This window comes from Canis aureus, chromosome 16 (assembly GCF_053574225.1).
Source record: "Canis aureus isolate CA01 chromosome 16, VMU_Caureus_v.1.0, whole genome shotgun sequence".
Classification (NCBI taxonomy): Eukaryota; Metazoa; Chordata; class Mammalia; order Carnivora; family Canidae; genus Canis; species Canis aureus.
Genome location: NC_135626.1, coordinates 17,953,467 through 17,972,753, shown reverse-complemented (window position 1 = coordinate 17,972,753; position 19,287 = coordinate 17,953,467). Strand labels below are relative to the sequence as shown.

Sequence of the window (19,287 nt, the reverse complement as noted above, 5' to 3'; positions counted from 1 at the left end):
TTATTTATTTATTTATGAGAGAGAGAGAGAGAAAGAGGCAGAGACACAGGCAGAGGGAGAAGCAGGCTCCATGCAAGGATCCCGATGCAGACTTGATCCCAGGACCCCAGGATCATGCCCAGGGCTGAAAGCAGGCACTAAACCGCTGAGCCACCCAGGGATCCCAGTATTTGTCCTTTTCGCGATTGGCTTATTTCATTTAGCATAATGTTTTCAAGGTTCACCTGTGTTGTAGCCTGTGTCAGAATTTCCTGTGTTTTTAAGGCTGAATGATATCCATTGTGTAAATATACCACATTTTTTACACCACACTTAAAAAAAAAAACAGAGACATTTCTATCCATATAAGAAAGTGAAAAGAAGCAAAAACCCACCCAGATACTCATCACATCAATATAACGGTTCTTCTCTCTCCTGTGTGTTTTTCTCTTATGCTAATAATTATATCTCCACCCTGTCACTGAGTAATCCTGTCCTCTAAGGGCCTGTTCAAACCACTGTGAGCTAGCAGCAAGACAGGATACTACTTGGAAAGGGCCAGAAGTTACAGGAAACAAGTGTGATAAACAAGTTAAGGCAAAGGAAGGAACCTCTAAAGCAATAAGATATTTTATTCCCTGGGTTATAAACCGGCCCTGAAGTATTAACATATTGCCCTCCAGGATGATTTAGGTCACACAGTGAGTGCCACTGGGTTAACTACAAAACCTCTCAAGGGGGTGACTTTGAAGAGAACAATAGTCATTTGGAAATATTTGGCTTATGTTTTAAAATAAAGGTACAAAAATAAATCAAAGTGGCTTTTAAATGTCTTGTTGCTTTGGGGATCATTATAGGTGCTCAACCAGCACTGTGTGCATTGGTCCCAACCAGCGTTTCTCAACGACCAGAGAGCATTGTGGATTTAGGAGATATGCAAGAGGAGGCACTATTGCAGGGGTGTGTGCATCAGTATCTACCTGGTACCATGGGCAACACCATAGCCCATTCCCCACAAGGAGGTTTCCATCTCAGCGGCTGGTTCAGTTAATAATGGCAATGCCTTGGATCTCTGTGGTCCTTTGGGAAGCTTTTATCTTTCATTTCTTGCCACTCTCTTCTAGGACTCTCTTGCTCTTGGTCTCTGCCAGTCTCTGTTCCTGGCCCAGACCCTAGAAGATAGCAGATTTTGCTCAGGGAGAGTAGAAACCCAGAGGTTAAGAAGACAACCACACCGACCCCCTTTCCTCCCTTCATCTTGTGTCAGAGCCCCTGAAACAGATCATGGATTTCACTACATTTCCTCTTGTCATGGCCATGCAGAAGGCATTTATTTTCCATGTGGCCTTAAAAACTGGATCTATTCCTTACACACACACATACACACCCTCTCTGTTTCCACTAATATCAGCCTAAGCCTAGAAAAGATCACCCCCTTTCTCTTCCCGAGAAGCTGTCCCCTCCCTTCTATCAGTGCTCCAGGGGGCTTTTATTTTTATTTTATTTTCAGCTCTCTATCAATCAAGGGGAGGGGGAGACACTTTATTTGAACCCTTAGTGAGCAACAGCAGCAACTAGCAGCTGCCAGGGCAGTGGGAACTTCATTTCCGGCACTGACGTTTATAAATGTGGCACAGAATACCAGTAGGGACTGAAATAAATCAAACAGCTTCTCCAGAGGTCCCTAGGGGCTGCTTTAGAATTTCTTTCCATTGGGGGTCATGTTCCTTCTCTTTCTTTGCAGGGGAGGGGAGGAAAATGCTGTGACTTACAATATGGACGAAGCCCCCTTCTTGCTCCTTCTTCATAAAAGCACTCACTGAGCTCAAGACCCAGGATGGTCTGGAGTGAGAGCCCTGGGTCTGTCTCTGGATGCAGAGAAAGGCTTGGAACTTGAAGTCCTGGGGGGGTGGGGGGTGGAATGCTGGCTCTGTCATTTACTGGTTATCAGTTTCCTTGTCTGCAAAACGGGGTTAAAAATGTTTGCCCTGCCCACCTCACAGGACTGTCATGCAGATTGAATGAGATGTCTATAAAGTGAGTGCCCTGAAGTTTTTGATGAGCTCATGCAATGCGATGTGGGTTCTTATGGGGCAATGATCAGGATCAGCGTTGTCCAGGAAGCTTTTGGAATGGGCTCCCGGCAGACCTTCTCCAGCGCATTCCACAAACCTTGGCTGTCTCTTTTCCTTTCAGAATTCTGGACAAGGAGCATAGATAGTCTGTTCCAAACACAGCTGGACTTTTCCCAATGTGTTTTCTAAGCCTTCCTTCTTCTGACCCTCTAAATACTGAGAAAATACTGAGAAAGGTGGACAACTATGATAGGTAGAGAGATAGAGTGAGAAAGGCTGAGAGAGAGAGAGAGAGAGAGAGAGAGAGAAAGGGGTGGGAGTGGAGAGAGACACGGAAAGAGAGGGAGAGACAAAAAGAGGGCTGCCAAGGACGGAGGCAGGAAGAGGGGAGCATTTGGCTAATACCATGCTACTGTGAGCTTGGCGTGGATCCTTTCAAAGTTCTGTACAAAAACCCTGCTCAATGAGATGAGACCCAGGGTGGGCTCCACAATCTTGCCCCTTTTATATTTCTTACATTTCCAGATGCTGCACACCACCATTCACCTGTTTTCATGTCTTTCTGTGGATTTGGATCCCATCCAGGCCAAACCCTGGCTGTGGTTGGGAGCTTCAGTGCAGGCAGGATGCTGACGATGCCCTGAGCCCCCTCAGGACAGCAATTACCTGTACAGCATTTTCTTCTAAGCCTTTTTCTGTAACAAGATTCCACCTACCTTCACTCCCCAGAGGCAACTTGTGTTGCCAGTTTCTTGCTATACTTATAGAGAGAAAACTGATTTTCTTTAAATATTTGTTCAACACTTTATTTAAGGAGGTTAGGTACTGAAAAGAAGAAGGGTGAACAGAGGACCATGCTTCTCTATTGTTCTCAGCAACGCAGCCCTGGTGGGCAATTGCATGACCCAGTCTTTAAAACAAAAGCTGTCCATAATCAGGACCCACTTTCAGCTGAAAGCAGTTAACCTTGGAGGTCACAGCCTATACTTGCATCTTATCAAAACAGTCCTCTTTTTTTAAAGATTTTATTTATTTATTAATGAGAGACACATACAGAGAGAGGCAGAGACATAGGCAGAGGGAGAAGCAGGCTCCGTGGGGAGCCCAATGGGAACTTGATCCCAGGACCCTGGGATCACGACCTGAGCCAAAGGCAGATGATCAACCACTGAGCCACCCAGGTGCACCTAGATCTTATTTTTTTAAGTGATCTTTATCTCCAATGTTCCCAGTAATCTGATTGCAACTGAGGTTGGAACCTGGTAATGTCAGACAGAATTATTTGGACTGACCATCCCAGTAAAAACAACTAGAAGTGCTAGATAAAATATTTTTTAAAATACCTTAAAAGCTCCAAAGAGTTGATAAAATACCAAGGAACCAACAGGTCAATATGGAGGAGAAAACCAAACAAAGCACAGAAACCACTTTTCCCTGAAAAAGCATCTGTCAATTCTAGCAAATCTGAAGTTTCATTTTGATCACTTGGGATAATGTATGGGTTAGAAATCCATGCTCAATGCCTGTACATGGTGGGAAGCTTAATACAATGTCCTCCCTTCAATACACTGAGATCCCAAAGGACTCCCGCATGATCCAGAGAACCTCAGATCTGGGGGTCTCTGTTTTGATAGCTCAGGACTGGTGATGCCCCTAGTGTCTGGCAGAAGTCAGCACAATACTCTCCAGAGAAAGCCCCTTCCTATTTAGATTGTTCCTATATATGTGGAATAACATGTAATAAATTAATGTGTAATAAACAATAATTTGTTCAAGTGCAGATATTTACATGGAATAAGACATTATGTAAAGGGACAAACCATGGGGATCCCTGGGTGGCGCAGCGGTTTGGCGCCTGCCTTTGGCCCAGGGCGCGATCCTGGAGACCCGGTTTCAAATCCCACATCGGGCTCCCGGTGCATGGAGCCTGCTTCTCCCTCTGCCTGTGTCTCTGCCTCTATCTCTCTCTCTCTGTGACTATCATAAATAAATAAAAAAAATTAAAAAAAAAATAAAGGGACAAACCAGACTTTAAAGAAACCAAATACAGGGGCACTTGGGTGGCTCAGTGGTTGAGCATCTGCCTTTGGCTAAGGTTGTGATCCTAGAATCCTGGGATTGAGTCCCATATCAGGCTCCCCATGGGGATCCTGCTTCTCCCTCTGCCTATGTCTCTGTCTCTCTCTCTGTGTCTCTCATGAATAAATAAATAAAATCTTAAAAAAAAAACCCCAAATGCAAATTCTGAAAATTAAAAAATATAATAGTAATTGCAATTAAAATTATTTTTTAAAATATTTTATTTATTTATTCATGATAGACATAGAAAGAGAGAGAGAGGCAGAGACACAGGCAGAGGGAGAAGCAGGCTCCACACAGGGAGCCCGATGTGGGACTCGATCCCAGGACTCCAGGATCGTGCCCTGGGCCAAAGGCAGGCGCTAAACGGTTGAGCCACCCAGGGATCCCTTGCAATTTAAATTCAACTCATTAATTTAAAAGCAGCTGAGGGATCCCTGGGTGGCGCAGCGGTTTAGCACCTGCCTTTGGCTCAGGGCACGATCCTGGAGACCCGAGATCGAATCCCACGTCGGGCTCCCGGTGGATGGAGCCTGCTTCTCCCTCTGCCTATGTCTCTGCCTCTCTCTCTCTCTCTCTGTGACTATCGTAAATAAATTTTAAAAAATTAAAAAAAAGTAAATAAAAGCAGCTGAGATGCAGTAGAACAGAGAATTGGCAAAGTGGAAGATAATAGTGGGAAATTACCCAGTATGAAACATGGAGAGACCAAAAGAGGAGAAGGATGGAGAAGATAGTAGATACAGTGGCTTAGAGCTTTAATATATGTTTAATTAGAATCCCAGAAAAATAGAAAAGAACAAATAGGGCAGAAGCAAATATTTGAGAAGAGAAATGGTTGAGAGCTTTCCAGGACTGATGGAAGATACTAGTCTACAGATTCAAGAAGCCAATAAATCTTAAGCATGAATGTCCTGTCTAAACCAGCAGCCAAATGAGAGAGGAGGGAGGGATACAGGAGGGAGGGTTGTCTTTCCAGCCCCAGTGGACTTAAATGTTATGTAAAATACTCAATTAGTAGAAAGAGCACTAAGCAGCAGAGCTTTGTAGCTTTGGTGCCTGAGATTCTCTGCTCCCTTAGGCTCCCCTCCCTCTTCCATTGCCTCAAGCCCTCTCCCCCAGCCAGGCCCTGGTATCCTACCACTTCTCTGCGAATACCCTCCCTCAGATCTCTCTTTCTTTCTTGGCCTCAAGGAAAGGAAGGAGGCCCAAGGAAGAAAGAGAAAAAAGAACAGAAGAATAAGAATCAGAGAGAAATCAGAGTAAGGGAGATGAGTCTTACAGGTATTATGACTCAGGAGATGGGCCAGACTGGCTTTGGGAGTCAGCCAGGAGGCAACAATTAGAAGATGGAGATTGAAGATGACTTAGGAGTTGCTATCCCAAATTCTGCTTTCCTTCAGGCTTCCCTCTATTCTCTGCCTCCATGACCCTATGTTTGGTAGCATTACGTCAGAAGGACCTGAGCTCCCATGTCCACCTATGTTCCCTAACAAGCAGCAACATCAGCAGTCAGGCTGCAGAGGTAGGAGAATGGAAGACCATATCTCCTTGAAAACTGGGGAATACCAGAGCACCAAATCCCTGGAGTTGGTCTTCCTGCATGCTACTAAAGTTTGGTTGATATTGTCACCTGTTAAGCCAGCCTGATCCATGTGAAAACCACTTGACTTTTCCTGCCCCTGGTACTCACTCCTTGCTGCAAATATTGATTGCAGAGTGTCCTGATAGCCAGGCTATGAAGTATGGGAAATCCATGGAAGAGTCTCTCCTACAAAGGGGGATAATATATTATTTCGGTCCCAAACACACCCTCACCTCCAAGCGGCAGAATTGGGATACCTATTCTCATCACTGTTTGATTTGCTATTTTCTCCAATGTCTGCTGAGCTTTAATGGGACCTCTCCAAAAGCCTAGTGGTGGAAATAGACCTGCTCAGATACACATAGGTGTAAAGAGACCTACTTAATGAACACCTGAGTATATCCTTGAGCACCACAGTTAGATGGGTGTGCAGATGTGCACACAGATTTGTGCAGAGCTGGGATAGAAAGACTTAAGACAAGACTGAGATTCCAGTGTTTGATTTTTGTCTGACATCTTAGCGAGGCTAAGGCAGGTGTGGCTGCTACTCTCTGAGCTTTGCAATGTTGCCCAGGGATGACAAGAAGAAAAATTCTGAAAAGTCCACCAAAAAAAAAGACAAAGACTCAGTGAACAAATCTGGGGGCAAGGCCAGAGAGGAGAAATGGTCTAAAGGAATAGTTCAGGACAGGCTCAATAACCTCATCTCGTTTGACAAAGTGACATACGACAAACTCTGTAAGGAAGTTCCCAGCTATAAGCTTGTAACTCCACCTGTTGTGTCTGAGAGACTGAAGGTTCTGGATTCCCTGGCCAGGGCAACCCTTCAGGAGCTCCTCAGTAAAGGATTTTTTTTTTTTAAGATTGTATTCATTTATTCATAAGAGATACAGAGAGAAAGGCAGAGACACAGGCAGAGGGAGAAGCAGGCTCCATGCAGGGAGCCTGACATGGGACTCAATCCAGGAACTCCAGGACCATGCCCCGAGCCAAAGGCAGATGCTCAACCACTGAGCCACTCAGGCTTCCTGGAAAATAAAACTCTTAAGTCAAGAAGAAGAAGAAGGGGGAGGAGGAGAGGGAGAAAGAGAAGAAGAAGAAGGGGATTCTAGTGTTCATCTTCAAGGAAGTTTTCCCTTAAGACAATGAAAATGTCTCCTTCCTCATTTTTACCAAATTTTCTTCTGTCCTAGTGAGGTCTGAGGTGGATGCTCCCTTCCCAAGCTACATGGTGATTTATTTTTTTTCTCAGAGGTTTCAGCCCCAATTCCCAGGACTTTCCTTATTTTCTTCCCTCACCTGGAGACTGCCTAGGAATGGAACTCTTATATCTTGAGGGAGCAGGGTTGCGGTAATATCTGCCACTTAACAAATGCAAACACAAAGACACAGCAGGAAGCAGAAGCCAGGTTCTCTGGGTGTTCTATCCCCACTACCTCCAGGCCTGAAAATGGGCACCGTCCTCAGCAGCTCACAGAGGACACTGCCAGCCTTTAATAAACCTTGCCAGGCTGGCCTGGATAAGAACCCCCGAACTCCCAACACCGGATGGCTAGAGAACTCTGTGAGTGAGGATGCCTCTGGCAGCCAGAGAAACCCAGCATACATTCAGCAAACATGTCTGGGTGCCTTCTCTGTCCCAAATGCCTTCGCCATGCAAGGAAAACTACACAGCCCTCAGGAAGAACGGGCCAGCTCCATAGGACTCATGCGGGAGCCACGAGATAAGAAACGGGAACAGCAAAGTGCTGTGCAGTGTGCTACTTCTGAGACTTAAAACAAAGACTAGGCAGTTTAAATATTTTTGTAGCCTCATAGAACATCTCTGAAAGGAGACAAATGAAAATGGTAACAGTAGTGCATGTGAGGAGAGCAAAGTGGCTGAGGACAGGGTGGGAGGGAGACATCCTTTTCGCCACGCTCTAGACTCCTTCCCCTTAAGGAGCTGGGGGTCGAGGGAGGCAGACACGCGAACTACTGCATTACCCTCTGTTCATTGTTGTCCCTGAGATGCAGAGGGCGTGAGAAGGGAGCACAGGACAGAGGATATCCAAGTTGGCTTGGGGGTGTTGGGGAGTTTGGAATCATCGCAGTGACGTCAGGACCTCTCTCCGCTCAGCCTTGCCAGGGCCTAAAGAAAGCGGTGAGAAGGGACCGGCTGCAGAGCTGCAAGAGCCAGTGGAGGTCAGAAGCAAACTGCCTCCCGTGCCAGGCTAAGGCGCTGTGGTTTTCATTGTAATAGGAAATGGGCGACTGTTACAGAGTTTTCAGTAGGGGGTGACCTGTTCCATTCACCGTTTTAGAGAGAGGACTCCGGCAGAGGCGTGGAAGGATAGGTACAGAGTGGGCACGGAGGGGCCGGGAGCCCCGTTATGAGGTTACTGCGGGAATCGAGGTGAGTGAAGGCAGATGGATGACCTGGGGCAAAGGCAGCGGAAGGGGCCCGGCTGGAGGGGTGGGCGGTGGGAGGGTGAAACCGGAGACATGCACCGGGTGGACAGTGTGTGTGGAGACCACGTTCAGATCCAGCTGTGCAGCTCTCGGTTTTCTCACTCTGGCATCTTCTACACATCAGGGACCCAAAGGCCCCGGCAGCTGGCAGGATGGGTCTGGAGGGGCCACTTCCTGGTCTGCCAGCCTGCCTCCTTGCCCCAGGCTCCAGCTCCCTGGGAACAGAAGATTCCCCCTCGCCTTTCGACTCTGAGGTCTCTCTTATTTATTCCACGCCCTCTCCCGATTCGAGTCCTCATTATTTCGAGCCGTACAGCTTGCTGCTTCCCTGGCTGGGCTCGCCCGCCCCCGTCTGCGAAGTGTCAATCAAGCCATCAGATGAGCAGTTCAGCCTCACATCCTTGGCGGCTCGGCCCCAGGACACGAGCTGCAATTGCTGACACACAGCAGCGCGGTGTAGGGCTGCTGGCTTTTTCTTTAATAGTCTTCCGATCCAAAATGGGTGTTAAAATGGAATTTGAGGGGATCGCTTCTCTCTGCCTGCCCCTGTCAGGACAGCCACAAGGACGGGCAACCCTGAGAGAGAGGGGAAGCCTTCAGAAGTCTATTTCCTTTTCATTTCAAGGTTGGGCCGAGGCCAGTGTCTGCTTTCGGAGGAGCTGTTTGAAATTCTTAACAAGAAGCAGAATGCTTGAGTCTAGGAATCCAGGGCAAGCTTGTGAAGTAGGGATGGGGAAATGGAAGTGTCGTCTTATTTCTGGAGGGATATTATATTAAACAAAGGAGAGGGGGATGTAGAGCCGCTTTGTAGCTTCCCTGGAGAACGAACAATAAGAAATGGCCCAGGAGGGGCGGGTGGGGGGACAGCAGGAAGCACGGAGGTTAGAACAAAGAAAGAACTTCCCCCGGCCCTGGAACCGGTGACCAGCGGAGATCTGAGGAATCTGCTTCCCCAGGGAATTCCTCCTTCCCCTGTTACAAATTGTGAATGAAAGCAGGGTTTTGAGAGAGTATGGAAACTAATGAGCATTAAGCTCAATTACTGTGCCAAATTCCCTTTAGATCTTTGATCACACACACACACACACATAACTCATGGTTGTGATCTGAGTGTGTCTATTTGTGTTCTGTTCTTTTTCTCAGGATGATTTCATATATATACACATTTTTATGTAGCCCACAGACCTCAGCTTGTCATTTTGAATTGCTACATAGTATTCCGTTGTGTCAACGTGCCAGAATTTGCTCAGCGATTCCCTGTGGCTGGGTTGTTTCCAGTTCTCTAGATTGTAAAAGCATGGCTATGAATGTCTTCATACAAATGTCTTTTTCTTCCCTTGGATATTTCCTGGGGGTATAGTTCCCCAAGTCAGATTTCTAGATCAGAAGGTTCACCATTCTACTGTGCCTGCACGCTGCCCAGTACTCTCCAGAAGGCCCAGACCATCTGAGTCGCCCCTTCATTCTCTCTCCTTCCCCACAGCACTGACAACACCCAATTTTATAATTTTTATTTATTTTTGCTCATTTAATAGGCACATAATCGTACCTTGAGATTATTTCATTCCCATTTCTTTCATTGCTAGTGAGGCTGGGCGCACTTCCATGTGAGGATTTATTACCTGTTTCCCTTGTGCATAAACTGTTCATCTTCTCTGACATCTTACCAAGACAAACCTGGGGGCTGACCTTACCTATTTCTATCAAGCCTTTGCATACTTAAATAGTACACTTTTCCCATCATGTCTACCATTTTTTAAGGGGACTGTCCAGTTGTGAGGCAGATGCTACCCCATTCATGTGGGATAGGGGTGAGGTGGAGTTGAAATGACTTCTGGATTCTAGAGTGATTTTTTTTCTAGAAGAAAAAAAAGCCAGTCATGGGTACCCCTTCTCTGGACCCCCATTTTCCTAGTAAAAGAGGGTCTGGGCCAAGAGGACAACTAGTTGCCCTTCTTTGCTGGGGGTGGCGGGGGGGGGGGTCACTTCACTGAGGCTGGGCAGCCGCAATGGGATCATATGGATTTTCTGATCCAGTATTTTTTTCCCCACACAGTATGGCCATGAAAGAAACAGCAAACTATTTAAATCAGAATCATCAGTATGAGTTCGGACGGATCACCAGCATGGCACAGTGGTTAAGGGAACAGGATTGGAGCAGATGACCCTAGGTTCATATCTCAGTGCCTATGCTTACTAGGTGTGTGGCTTTGTAAGCTTTAATGTCTTTGGCTGTAAAGAGGCATTTCAGTTTTGGCTGCATAAAAAGTTAGCCCAAAACTTCATGGTTAAAGTAACAACTGGTTTTATTCTATCTCATGATTTCGTCGATCAGGAATTCAGATGAGGCTTGGCTGGGTGATTCTGCTCTGTGTGGCATTAGTTGGGTCACTCAGTGGTATAGAGCTGGTGGCTGGGCTGTGCTGGAGGTCCAAGGTGGCTTCACTCTTATGTCTGGCTCTCCATGCAGTCTCAGGGCCTCCTCACATGGTCTTTCCCACAGAGTGGTTGGACCTCTAACATGGTGACTCAGATCAAGTGCTCCAGGACAAGAAGAAGCTCTCAGTGTCTTAAGGCGGGGGCCAGAAAGTGTCCCAGTGTCACTTTTCCGTAGTCTTTTTTTTTTTTTTAAGATTTTATTTATTTATTCATAGAGATGCAGAGAGAGAGAGAGAGAGAGAGGCAGAGTCACAGGCAGAGGGAGAAGCAGGCTCCATGCAGCGAGGATCACGCCCTGGGCTGCAGGCGGTGCTAAACCGCTGCGCCACCGGGGCTGCCCACTTTGCCATAGTCTATTGGTCATGTAGTCACAGAGCCTGTGACGGGAGGAGTGACAAAGAATTTGGGGCCATCTTTATGTGCCCAAAGTGGAGATAAATATATGTTCTCCTAGGGCTGCAGGGATTAAATGAGGTGATGTGTACAGAGGCAGATGTACCATGAAGCTAACAAAACTTCATCCACAGTGCTCCTTAATTGGACAGTCTCTTCCTAGTCCTAGCACCTAATTTTGTATTCATAATTTTTCTTTTTCTTTTTTAAAGATTTTATTTATTTATTTATTTATTTATTTATTTATTTATTTGAGAGAGAGAGAGAGAGAGAGAGAGCACGAGCACGAGCAGGGAGAAGGGCAGAGGGAGTAGCAGACTCCTTACTGAGCAGGGAGCCTAATTCAGGGGCTCGATCCTGGGACTCTGGGATCATGACCCCAAAATGGTACAAGAACCAGGTCCTACAAATCCTAGCTCTGTCCTGAATGCATGTAGTGGTATTTTTTAGCACACTGCCTGGCACAGAGGGCTTGCTCACATTGGGGACCCTGTGTGCCCGGGGTTGGTGCCTGGTGCCCACTCTGTGCCTCAGGAGAAGGCTCCTCTTCTCACTCTGTCCTTCCCAGTTATTCCGGATAATTTCTTCTCCTTTGTAAAAAAATGAAAGCAACACGCTGAGAATAATTTCATACTCACAAAATTGCCCTCCGGATTGTTCCCTGCATCTACCCCCTGACCTCACCATCCACCAGGGAGGTGAGCCTTACCCTGGGCGGAGTGCCAAGTTCTTAGCTTGGCCCTTAGAATCTCCAAAGGAAATCAGGCTGCAGGGAGAGAAGCCAGCAGGGGGAGGCAGCATTCCTGGTGCCCAGCTTGGTCTAGGAGGCATTGAAATTCCAAGGCCGAAGTCCCGAGACAAAGATCATAATGAGACAGGAAGGTGGCATAGGAAGGAGCCATTTGCATGACAATAATTGAGCCAAGAATAGAAAGCTAGAGGGATACAAGGGTGAGGCTGGCAGCTGAGCTGGGCTAAACTTCAGGAATCAGACTACCCTGTTCTGCTCTACAGGGGAAGTGGGGGCTGGGCACTATGCCAGGCTTTGCTGGGAGGGAGGAGTGGAGGGAAGGACACAGCTCAGGGGATTGTGGGAGTGTTGGCCAGGCTGGACTTTGCCCTACTCCTCCCCCTTCAGCCCAGAGGCTACTTTTGTTTGGTTTCTCCTTTGTGTGTGAGCTTTGTGGCTGTAAGGCTGAGTGGGCATCATGGCTGCTCAGAAAGTTCTCTGTGATGCCATTGTGATCGGGGCAGGCATCCAGGGCTGCTTCACGGCATACCACCTGGCCAAACACAGAAAGAAGGTCATCCTGCTGGAGCAGGTACTGTGTCTCCTCCACACTCCTGACTTTAGGGACTGTCCTTCTCTCCTCTTCCAAAGAGAAGTTTCCAGAGCCAGCACACTTTGGGGTGAGCCTTTTTTACCCAAAGGATACAAAAATACAGATTTGAAAAGATACATGCATTCTGGTGTTTATAGCAGCATTATCAACAGTAGCCAAACTATGGAAAGAGCCCAAGTATCCATTGACTGATGAATGGATAAAGAAGGGGATGCCTCGGTGGCTTAGTTGGTTAAGTGTCTGTTTTTGGCTAGGTCATAATCCCAGGGTCCTGGGATCAAGCCCCACATTGGGCTCCCTGCTCAGTGGGAAGCCTGCTTCTCCCTCTCCCTCTGCCTGCAGCTCCCCCTGCTTGTGCTCTCTTGCTCTCTCTCTCTCTGTCAAATAAGTAAATAAAATCTTTAAAAAAAAAAAGGGGGTAGAGAAGATGTGGTGTATATATATACAATGGAATATTACTCAGCCATTAAAAATGAAATCTTGCCATTGACAATAATGGGGATGCCTTGCTAGGTGTGATAAATCAGTCAGTGAAAGATAAATACCATGTAATTTCACTCATATGTGGAATTTAAGAAACAAAACAGAAGTATATATGGGAAAGGGCTAAAAAGATGGAGTCAAACCCTAAGAGACTCTTAAAGATAGAGATCAAACAGAGTTGATGGAGGGAGGTGAGTGGGAGATGGGCTAAATGGGGGATGGGGATTGAGGGCACTTGTGATGAGCACTGGGTATTGTATGTGATGACTCACTAAGTTCTCCTGAAACTAATGTTACACTATATGCTAACTAGTGACTTGAACTTGAATTTAAATAAAAATTTGAAAAAAAATGAAGGGGGCTAGATGGGAATGATCTCAAAGGTGCTTTCTAATTATGCTTCTCTATGAGACTATGAGTTAAGTGGGCTGGGCTTGCAGCAAGATGACCAAAGACTAACTAACAAAGGGACTTTGGGGTGTGAGGTAATGTTACCAAACAGGAAGCAGAGTTATTTTTTTTTAAGATTTTCTTTATTTATTCATGAGAGACACACACAGAGAGAGAGGCAGAAACAAAGGGAGAAGGAGAAGCAGGCTCCATGCAGGGAGCCTGATGTGGGACTCGATCCCAGGACCCCAGGATCACACCCTGGGCCTAAGGCAGGTGCTAACCCACTGAGCCATCCAGGCATCCCAGGAAGCAGAGTTAGTACTCCTAAAGAACTTCTATGCTGGTAGCCAAATCAGTAACTTGACCATAAAGGGAGAACTATGAAAATATTTGAAGAGGAAATGCTCCTGATTGACAACACATGCTGAGCAATTTCCTAAGGGGTGGAAGAGACAGCGCAAGGGGTAACAGCTTCAGTTGTCTCTCTTGTTTTCTGTTTCCAGTTTTTTCTACCACACTCCCGAGGAAGCTCGCATGGGCAGAGCCGGATAATCCGAAGGGCATACCTTGAAGATTTTTATACCCAGATGATGGATGAGTGCTACCAGATATGGGCCCAGCTGGAGCACGAGGCTGAAACTCAATTACACAGGTTGGCGGATGGGGGAATTCCTTGAATTGTGGGGCCCAGTGCCTGGAGGTGCTTTGAGTATGTGAGGGTACAGTGCAGTGAACATGTGAAATGCTGTGGAGGGACACAGGGCCTAGGGAAGTGCCAGACACATAGGAGCATTCTGCTCCCTGTTAGGATTGCCCCATAGGTCAGCTGGCTCCTGTCACACTCTGAGTTCTAGGACTGGGTTCAGAGCACATGTCCAAGGCCAGCAGAGGGTATATTGTGAAGACTGCTGAAAAGACACAGAGCTGATACCCAGAGCTGGTTCTTTATATTCATACTAATATCAAAACTTTTCACACTGGGTCCTCTCTCCCAGGAGCCACCCCTATAAATCCATTCATTCTCTCTGAATTCCTCTTCCTATAGGTCTCCTCTGTAGGCCTTATTGCTCACTGGGGATCTCTGCTGTCCCCATGGCTCTCTAACCTTTAAAGCTCCTCTGTACCCCCTCACCTCCATTGACCTTTCAAACAGCCATGGGGAAGAAGGCAGACAAGCCATGGTGCATAGAGAACTTTAATCACCCACCACACGTCCCTTCCCACCTTCTCTGTGGCTCTTAACTGAACTCTCTACAAAACCACGACTCTATCCTACAGGGTGGCAGTTATTTTAATGGCCGAGAACCAAGAGGTTACTGTTCTGTTGCAAAAACACCATTAACTTAAGAACAAAGTGAAATCCATTATGCAAATACAGCTAGGACAGCTAATTACAGATTTATTCCAGAGGTAGCTAATGCACACAGCACCCAAATAAAGGAGCATGTCTTGCTGAGGGGTGGCCTGGCAAAGGGACCCTTCTCTGTCAGCCATCTGTGAATACTGCTGAGTATCTGGTACTAAGAGAAGTGCTGAGGCCTTGGAGGGCACACTTCTTCCCAGCAGATAAGGAGGTAACTAAGAGATGTTAGGAGAGTGTCTGGAATCTTTCAGAAAGGACATGATTCTGAGACAGGCTTGAATTTGACTTTGTGTCTACCTCTTACTGGCTGTATAACACTGGAAAAGTTTTTGTACCTCTCTGTGTCTCATTTTTTCCTCACAGGGCTTTGTGGGGGATTAAAGGAGACTTTTTTTTTTTTTTTTAAAGAGAGGAAGAGGGACAGAAAGACAGAGAATCTTAAACAGACTCCATGCCCAGTGTGGAGCCTGATGTGGGATTCAATCTCATGGCCCTGACCTGAGCTGAAATCAAGAGTCAGATGCTTAACTGACTGAGCCACCCTAGGTGCCCCTTAAATAAGACTCTCATGAAGTACTTGGTATAGTACATAGCATCTTTGGATAAGTGGCAGTTCCTTCTACCCATTTGGGTCAGCTGTATCCTATCTCTGTTGCATAGGGAAGAAGAAGGGCAAGAGGAGACAGGTGGGAGGTAGCAGCCATGGACATCAAGGAGAATGGCTGCTGGAGCAAGGGAAAGGAACCCTTGGATAGGAGATTCTCATAATCTCACAGTCCTCATGGCAGGAGGATAGGAATTTGGAAAGGCCTTGGGACCAGGCAGACCTGGCTCTACATGTCAGCTCTGACACATTTAGCTGTGTGGTCTGGAGCAAGCTGTTTAACCTCTGGGAGACTCAGTTTTCTTACCTATAAAGTAGGGCAATTTCAGGGGTCTGTTGTGAGGATGAGTATGTGAAGGGTTTGGAGTGGTGGTACCTGACAAGTCCATCATCATCACCATCATCACCATCATCATGTTATTTAGTGCTCATGATAAGAAACTTAGGCTGCTTTAAAAGTACCCAATATATGCTAATGCATTGAATCCACCCCACAACCTTATGAGAGGGTTGCTGAGTAGTCAGGCTCTTAACCTATTAGTGCAGATTGCGAGATCACTACACTTTTAGTCTAGAATAGGGCTTGGTGAACTTTTTCCAGAATTGGCCACATAGTATTTTCGACTTTGCAGGCCATATGGTCTCTGTTGTAACTATTCAACTCTGCCAATTACTCAACTCTGCCATTGTAGTGTGAAAGCAGCCACAGATGATATGTAAATAAATGAGCGTGGCTGTATGCCAATAAAACTTTATTCATGGATGCTGACATTTCATGCACTTTTCATGTCCTGAAATATTCTTTTGTTCTTTATCAACTATTTAAAAATGTAAAAATCATCTTGGCTTGTATGACAGACAAAAATAGGTGGTAGATCTGATCTGATTCTTGGGTCATAGTTTGCTGGCCCCCGGCTTAGAAGATACCACAGAGTGGTGACCTTGTCCATCCCCTCTGTCCAAACAAATTCATGCCTAAATCATCTCGGGTCGAAAGACTGCTAATATATATTTAAAGACAGGAAGATATCATAGTCCCTCTTAAAAGACAATTCCAAGGGCAGCCTGGGTGGCTCAGCGGTTTAGCGCCGCCTTCAGCCCAGGATGTGATCCTGGAGACCCGGGATTGAGTACCACGACAGGCTCCCTGCATGGAGCCTGCTTCTCTTCTCCTTCTGCCTATGTCTCTGCCTCTCTCTCTCAATCTGTGTCTCTCATGAATAAATAAATAATTTTAAAAATAAAGAAAATAAATTTTAAAAAATAAAAGACCATTCCGATGCTTTAATCCCCACTTATGAAAAATGAATAGTGGAGTGAATGTGCTTTGGAAAGCCTTTCAAGTTCTACAGAGTGCTAGGTGTTGCCATTATTATTATTATTAATTATTATTATTATTATCATAATCATTACCCAGTTCTTTCTTGTGGCTAATCTGATTCACTCGAGCACACTATTTGATTCTTTTACTTAGGGATACAGAATAGATACTTCCCATTGCCATTCTTTTTGCTTTGGCTCTTAATTCTGATTTTCTACATGCGTTATCATCTTTGTGGTTCTCATTCTCCTAGGTTCTTCTGGGAGAACCAGCGCAACATCATCATGTAACTGATAGATCCGAATGTATGTACTCAATGCTATTCGATGGTGATAAAAAAACAACAAAAAAACAACAACCAAACAAACATCTTCAGGAGTTGGTAGTGAAGGTGGTTGTCCAATTCTTTTCCTCCTGTTCCGCTTCTTCCTGTGACAGTGGCATACTAAACATGGGTGGGCTCCGGATATTTGCATACATTCTGGGTACAGACAATGACACGTGTCAGATCACAAGGTCTGAATCTTTTGTGATGCATACAGCTGGGATGCTGATACCACCAGCAAATCCCAGCTCTGTGGCTCACCTCTTGCTTGCCCCCCCTTCTCCCTTTGAGTCCTAATATCTAGCTCCTGACCCAGGCTGCCCCTGCTTAGCTGACAATATCAGACAAGATCACAGCCGTAGGCAGTACAGCTGCTGGCAGAACCTGGTGGCCCCCTCTGCAGCTGCTGCTTCCTGTGTCTCTGTGAAGTGTCTGGCTTGTCAGCCACATCCCCTCCCTGGAGCAGTCTTTGTTAACCAATTCCACCTCGGCCCACTGAGCGGAAGATGAAAGCCAAGAGCTCCTCCAAAACCAACAAAGACAGCAGCCATGGCTGAGTCCCTTCCCCAAGGTGCTCCACTGGCACTTTTCACCCTGGGAAGGGAAAGAGGGAGCCCGGGCTGGCAGGTGGCTGACCAAGGAGGGCTATCTGTCCCTCCCAGTTCCTCCCTGCTCCATCGGGCCGGTGGCCTCCTGTCCTGCTTTAGTAACAGATGGAAGGCCCTGATCACCAGCTCCTTACATCAGGTCTGAGGCTTTAGTTGGCTAGAGGAGTCAACAAGGCCCTCAGGAGGATTCTTCGATTACCTCTTCCTGGTGCTGGAGCCAACTCGGGTTGGGGGGAAGTCACAGTTCCTACCCCATGCTCTGCACTCAGCTGGTCGTATGCTGGGAGCTGGGAGCTGGGAGCTGGGAGCCACACTTTCCAGGGTCCCCTGACAATCCAGCCTCACTTTAAGATGCTTTCTTTCTAGGCCAGCCCTGAGCCGGCATTTCCTGGACATTTTTTTTTTTTTTTCTCCCTTGCGATGGCCTTGTCTCTTCTCATTCCTCTCCTCTCCAAACTTTGTCACTAGGGTCTGAGCAGGAAAAGAGCAGAGGGAGGCCCAGAGCACAGGGGTGAGAAATTGATGCAGAACGAGTGGTCTGTTTATTGGGATCTAGGAAAAGCCATTAAGAAAATAAGCACTTAAATGATTTTCAATCTGCCCATGGAAGTCATCTATCTTCATCCTGGGTGGAAAAGGCCCATTTTCTGATCCCGGTTTTGACTGACTGATTTCCAATTCTGTAAGCATTTCCCACAGGAGCCTCTCACCTATCTCCCATAATGACAGACCTTTGCATTTGCAGGCAGTGTTTTACATTTATTTCCGATTTGCTCATAATGGTCAAAAATCTCTCTCCAATCGGAGGCATTTCTCCAGCAGTGCACGGTTTCCCTCAGGCCAAATAGCTCAGCTGTGATCCACGGAAAATGAGAATTTCCCAAACGCATCTTCGGACGAGGGGAGGGTCCACCATCACAAATTCAGATGGAAAATTTCCCACTGTTAGATCAATATCTGGGCTAAGAAATAAATGCCACAGGGGCAGAGAGCTGGAGCAAAATGATTACAATTGGCACAATTACATTCACCGGCAGAATCAGCTCACTGATTGCTCCTAGGGATGGGAGCTCCCGCTTCATCCACCACGGGATGGCTTGGGAATTAGAATATCACTCAGCATTTCATAATTTGACAGATTTGCCTGTTGTCTTGGCATGGGTTTTGTTTTCCCCATACAGTACATTCCTGTAAGAGGAGTTCTTACTTCAAGGAAGGAAGGGAGAAAGGGTGGAAAGGAAGTAGCTAAATCTCAGGGTGTATGGGACACTGCGGTTGGGATACAGCAGGCAGGGGTTGGAAAATGCTGCTCTGCAATTGCTGAGCCAGGGGTCTGACATTATAACCGCTGAGGTGAGAGGTAAGCCAGGTCTTTCCCAGAATTGTACCCAGCCCACATCGGCAAACGAGGGCTCTAGGACATATACTTGCATGACTTCTTAATTATCCTCTTGACCAAGAAGTCTATTGGGCAAGTTTTCATTACCTGAGAACCAAACGAAGCCCTTTTTGGGGCCACGGGAAAGGGGCCCTGCTGGCTAATGGGGATGCTACAGCATCCTTCCTCTGCTAAGCTTTGAGGAGGCGGAGGCGCTCATCCTCGCTCACCAGTGCTGAATGCTGGGTAGGCGGGGGCCATGGCAAATGGATTGGGCATGCTTCGCAGCTCTGTGTACTGACACCGGCCCTGGGGCCTGCTGTGTCCCTACCCCCTCCCAATCTTCTCTTTAATCCCCCCAACCAGATAATGTGGGATTTGGAAGCATGTAATATCCATGAGACTCCATTATAGGCTATTACGAGCTTTATACACAGTACCTGGGGGATGTACCAGGCTGGTGCTGGT

General features: G+C 46.6%; 1 protein-coding gene across 7 annotated transcripts in view; it reads left to right on the top strand.

Moving 5' to 3' along the window:
• Window positions 1-19,287, top strand: part of PIPOX (pipecolic acid and sarcosine oxidase) — a 96,052-nt gene that overhangs the window by 71,979 nt on the left and 4,786 nt on the right. For 3 of the 7 annotated variants that reach the window (XM_077851978.1, XM_077851977.1, XM_077851976.1), the window contains exon 3: window positions 13,724-13,872. In XM_077851978.1, coding sequence (XP_077708104.1) covers window positions 13,808-13,872 — 65 coding nt within the window. In that variant the 5' untranslated portion in view covers window positions 13,724-13,807. Of the gene's footprint in view, window positions 1-12,126; window positions 12,324-13,723; window positions 13,873-19,287 lie in introns of those variants that run through there. The other 4 variants (XM_077851975.1, XM_077851971.1, XM_077851972.1 and 1 more) reach the window with 3 other exon arrangements.